This window comes from Nansenia antarctica (genome assembly GCF_963989245.1).
Source record: "Nansenia antarctica genome assembly, chromosome: 1".
Lineage (NCBI taxonomy): Eukaryota > Metazoa > Chordata > Actinopteri > Argentiniformes > Microstomatidae > Nansenia > Nansenia antarctica.
Window position 1 is genome coordinate 10,667,832 of NC_137674.1, and position 5,000 is coordinate 10,672,831.

General features: G+C 45.0%; 1 protein-coding gene across 1 annotated transcript; it reads right to left on the reverse strand.

The window, feature by feature from the left end:
• Positions 1-472: 472 nt before the first annotated feature.
• Positions 473-2,012, reverse strand: LOC308153359 (transmembrane protein 72-like; the record flags this gene model as incomplete). The annotated part of the gene is made up of 3 exons (XM_080526464.1): positions 473-998; positions 1,566-1,705; positions 1,957-2,012. 3 exons carry the CDS (start codon positions 2,010-2,012, stop codon positions 556-558), a joined length of 639 nt encoding a protein of 212 aa, XP_080382590.1. The 3' UTR covers positions 473-555.
• Between the last annotated feature and the right edge of the window lie 2,988 nt (positions 2,013-5,000).

The following is a 5,000-nucleotide window of genomic DNA, read 5'->3' on the forward strand; positions in this document are numbered from 1 at the left end:
ATACAGAAGTATATATTTCACAATTAAGCTTCACCAACACTAATGTCACCAACACTAATGCCTGGCAATAAAACAAATAAAACAAATACCTGTAATGGTAAAATGTGTTTTATTTGTCTACAGATCAAACAAGTGCAAAACAATATGAACACACACTGTGCTCAGATAAACAGTTGTTATGATGATATACCAATATATACATCTAAATCATATAAGAATAATATATCAAATCAAACCTATGATAATGGTTATCAAAATAGAAATCATCCAAATATTTCCTAAAAAAACGAGTTTTTTGGCCCGCCACCACATGAGCAACGACTCTGGATGGAAGCTCATTCTCCCCTGGCTTGATGGCCAGACTTCCTGTGGGAGTTTCAGAAGCAGTGCATACTGTCTCTCTGGTCTGCCCTGCCTCCACAGACAGGGGCTGGAGCTGATTGGCTGGCTCTGTGGGTCCGATAGTGCATGAAACTCTGGACTGAAAGATGAAGTACCGCGTCACACACAAGAAGACTGTATCTTGTGACCATGGGTGCTGTGTCTGAGGGACAGTCAGACAGTGATCATGGGTGCTGTGTCTGAAGAGGTCTCTGGCTCTGGCTCACCGTACTCCTCCATCTCCTCCATCTCTGTCTCGTCCGGAGCCTTGCTGATTCTAAAACACACTTGTCTTTTCTCTTTCCCCTTCCTCCTCTCCCTCTCTCTTTCTGCCGATCCCCCTGTCTGCTGCTCCATCTCCAGCATGGCCTGAGTGCTCTCTCCTCTCTCCCCCGGTGCAAGGCCACTGTCCCTGGCTACGAAGACCAGCCCTGGCCCCCTCTTCCCTGGCATTATGTGGAGTAAAGAGAAGGCGTGCTCTGTGCCTCCGCTCTCAGTTATACACATGGGCGTTGGCGCGGGGTCTCTGTAGTTGTCCTGGGGCCTTTTGGGGGGCTCTGTCTTTTCCTTTTTGCTCAGGATGAAGTTGAAAAAGGCCGTCACCAGTAGCATGGTCCCTGGAATCACAGTGAAACCATCAGAGACTGGAACAGTACACTTAGTTCAAATACCTCTTTGTGCTCTCATCTGAGTGTTTAGCTGATCTGATCAACTCCTACCAATCCACTCGCACCCTCAGATCTAAAGATGCAGGATTGCTTGTCATCCCCCACACTAGAAAGAAAACAGCTGGAGATAGAGCGTTTTCTTATCGAGCGCCACATCTGTGGAATAGCCTGTCTGCCTTTGTTAGAGGGTCAGAGACAGTTACTACTCTTAGGACTAACCTCAATACCTACCTTTTAGAGGTGCATGCCGTTGCCCGTAGCAACTCCCACTCCCACTGCCTTTCCCCATGTAGATAGTATTATGTACCTAGTGATGTTTGTACATACAGTAAGTCAATCTGTGGGGCTTGTATTCCCAGCATCCAGAACAAGCACAACATGGTGTGTGTTTATTGCACTTTGTAGCTGAGTAACTGTCAGGTATGATAGTGTTATTAATGATATTACTTAGGGTAATGGTAATAATACTAATGTTATTGTGATAATACTTGTACCTGGCTGGGAGAGTCATTGTACCTGGGATAACAGCATGCCACGCCAACACAGGGTGTAGGAAGCAGACCACTGACATGATGGAGTAGTAGAGAAACTTCTGGAAGCCACCAAGATGAGCCATCTTACGCCACAACACAAACACACGCCACCCTGGAGGACGACTAAGGGGTGGGGGGGGGTGTTCAGTCAAGGAGATGAGGGGATTTCAGAAGCCTGTTGTATAATTTAAGTACAACAATACCAAAGAAAAGGTTCTTCGGATTGTCCCTGTAGGAGAACCATGTGTGGTGGAACTGTTTTGGTGCCATGTAGAACCCCGTGGAAGCCTTGATGGGTTCCTCTCCTACAGGGACAAGCCTTTTTTTTTCTTCTATAAGTATAAGGAGTGGAGATAATGGGTTATCATACTCACGGCAGACACATGACCAGGAGAACATCCAGAAAGTAGGCCGCCTCAAACAGCGTCATACCAGCCGCTGAGATTCTGTTAGGGCAGATATGACCAGATAAGACTTTGAATTAGCCTCAGTGAGAATTGCTGCTGTGGAGAATAGGAAGGCACTCAGAGTTTACAATAAATAGGTCAGATTCACTGTGATGCTTGGATCATTTTGGTAAGGAAATTCCCTTCCGTTCCATCACAGAGAGACATCTGACCTGAACCTTGTCATGTGTGTGTGTGTGTGTGTGTGTGTGTATGTGTGTGTGTGCGTTATAAACAGTACATTTCTCTACTCCTCAGGGAGATGCTTTCCTGTGGCATTGTGGGAATTTGGCCATGAGTCACAGAGATAAAGTGAGACAGTGGACCTGGCCTCTCTTTGGCCTCCCCCAGTCTCCCCCTGCACCCACTTCACCTGGTCTCTCTTTAGCCTCCCCCCGTCTCCCCCTGCACCCACTTCACCTGGTCTCTCCCATCCTCCATCTTTCTCCCGTGATCTCTATTCTCTGTGGCGGTGGTTCTCAAACCTCTCCTCGGGGACCCCCAGCCGCTCCACGTATTTGATCTGTTCCACCGCCAGCACACCTGATTCAACTAATCAAGTTGAATTAGTTGAATCAGATGTGCTGGCGGTGGAACAGATGTGGAGAGGAGAGGTTTGAGAACCACTGCTCTATGGCACCGACCTTCACTGCAGGAGGTCCCTCTAGTGGACAGTATGTGCCATAGCTTTATCCCACTGACCCAAGGGACATGCAGCTACTCAACTTTTGCCGTTGTGTCTGCAAACTGAGAGATACACGATTTCCCTTATTAAAATGTCCAAGGGGGTCTGGACTCTGGGGGTAATCTGTAATACATGGAATGCTTCCATGTTATGTCAGGTTGCCATAAATAAGGAATGGACAGAGTTAGGGACATACTGTATCTTATCCAGGGAATCAAACATCCATTAAATATGCCCACAAGATTACCCTCACCTAACTGTACTCTGTGTACACAAAATACAGTTGGCACCTTTTTACATATGGTATGGGAGTGCCTTGGAGTTACTGATTTCTGGAGGACGGTCTGTGATACATTGTCCCTCATCCTGTCCAAACAAATCCCACACTCACCAGCAGTACTATTACTAAATGACAGTTCAACCCTGGATTTAAATATCAAACAGAGACGCATCTGGCTGGCCGGCCTTACAGCGGCCAAAAGGCTTATAGCTTGCAGGTGGAAGTCACCCCATTTCTTGACCACGCAGAGGTGGATCTTAGACTTCATGGTTTAATGTTAATGTTGTATTTGTACTGGATTTTTGTTATTCTATTTCTCTTATATGTTACCACTCCCTTGTACCATTCCCTGAAATAAGAAAGAAAAATTGACCTGGACCTGCCCAAGGTGAAAAGTCAATGACAATACTCACAGCAGGTAGATGGCCAGGCTGTGGAAGTCTCCCTTTCGCAAGGTCTCCACTCCCACCGCACAAAGCACTGAGGAGGATAGACCCAGGTCACACTTACAAACACAAACACACAGGAACACACACACACGCACGCACACACACAGCTAACAACAGTAAGATACATTCACGTTCTGTATGCATATGACAGTAACTCAAGGTTTGCAAAGTACCCACAATTTACTGTAAACTGTTTCTATGTGTGGCCACTAGGTGTCAGAGCAAGCCCACGTCTCAGTCTGTGTACTGCTGCTGCTTCGTGACTGGAACATTATTTTATGACTGAAAATTGTAATCCGAATTTCATAAATTAATTTAAACTTGCTGACAAGAACCACTTTGGGAAAAGAATGGCAGATAAACTAAGTTATGTTATAATAACTGACCAATTCGCTGGGAGGTAAAAGGGAGGTAAGTCGTTTTTGGTGGTGATCACCACAAACATGAGGAAGCTATTGGTCAGGCCTATTTACCAGAAATGAAGAGATGGAATCTGCAATGGGGGAATGAAGCTACATTTGGGGAATGTGGCGGAATGGTTTCTTAGAGTTTATTGAGTGTGGGTAGACTTAACGCTGTTTATTATAGGTCCTCCGGGGAAAACATGTATACACACACACACACACACACACACACACACACACACACACACACACATTTGAATATGAATGATTTGAATGATCAAATTCGGTCCAGCTAGACTAAATCATCCAAGTGATAGTCTTGTCTTGACCTTGGATGATTGTGTCATCCAGTGCGGGGACATGGTTAAAAATCTCGGTGTCATTTTGGATCAGAACCTCACCTTTGACTCCCACATAAAGGGGGTGATAAAAATAGCATTCTTTCACCTCAGAAGAATTGCTAAGATTAGATCAATCCTTTCTTTTGAAGATGCTGCGGTTCTGATCCATTCTTTTGTGACATCCAGACTAGATTATTGCAATGTCCTTTTGTCGGGATTGCCAAAAAATAGTTTCCATGGCCTACAAATGGTCCAAAATGCTGCAGCTCGCATTTTGACTGGGTCAAAGGAATACGACCATATCTCACCAGTGCTGGCCTCCCTTCATTGGCTCCCTGTTCATGTTAGAGTGGACTTCAAGATGTTGCTACTAGCATATAAAGCTATAAATGGCACTGCGCCTTCCTATTTAAAGGACCTTCTTGACCCCTATGTGCCCTCAAGGGCTCTGCACTCACAAGGCTCTGCCCTGCTGATTGTTCCTAGAGTCAGGAAAAAGACAATCGGTGAGCGTGCGTTCTCCTTCCGTGCACCAACTCTCTGGAACCATCTTCCATTGGACATCAGACAGGCAGAATCAGTGAAAGTGTTCAAAACCAAGTTAAAGACCCACCTGTTTTCTGTTGTCTATATGTCATAGCCTGTGTATTTGTGCTGTGAAATTATGTGTGTTTTTAAATTGAAATAGTTGTTTTAAATTGTATTAAACTGTTGCTTACCTATTGTAAAGCACTTTGATGTAAAGTGCTATACAAATAAAGTTATTACAAACAGGGAATCAAATATTTCGGGGCTAAGCAGCACTGAACACTC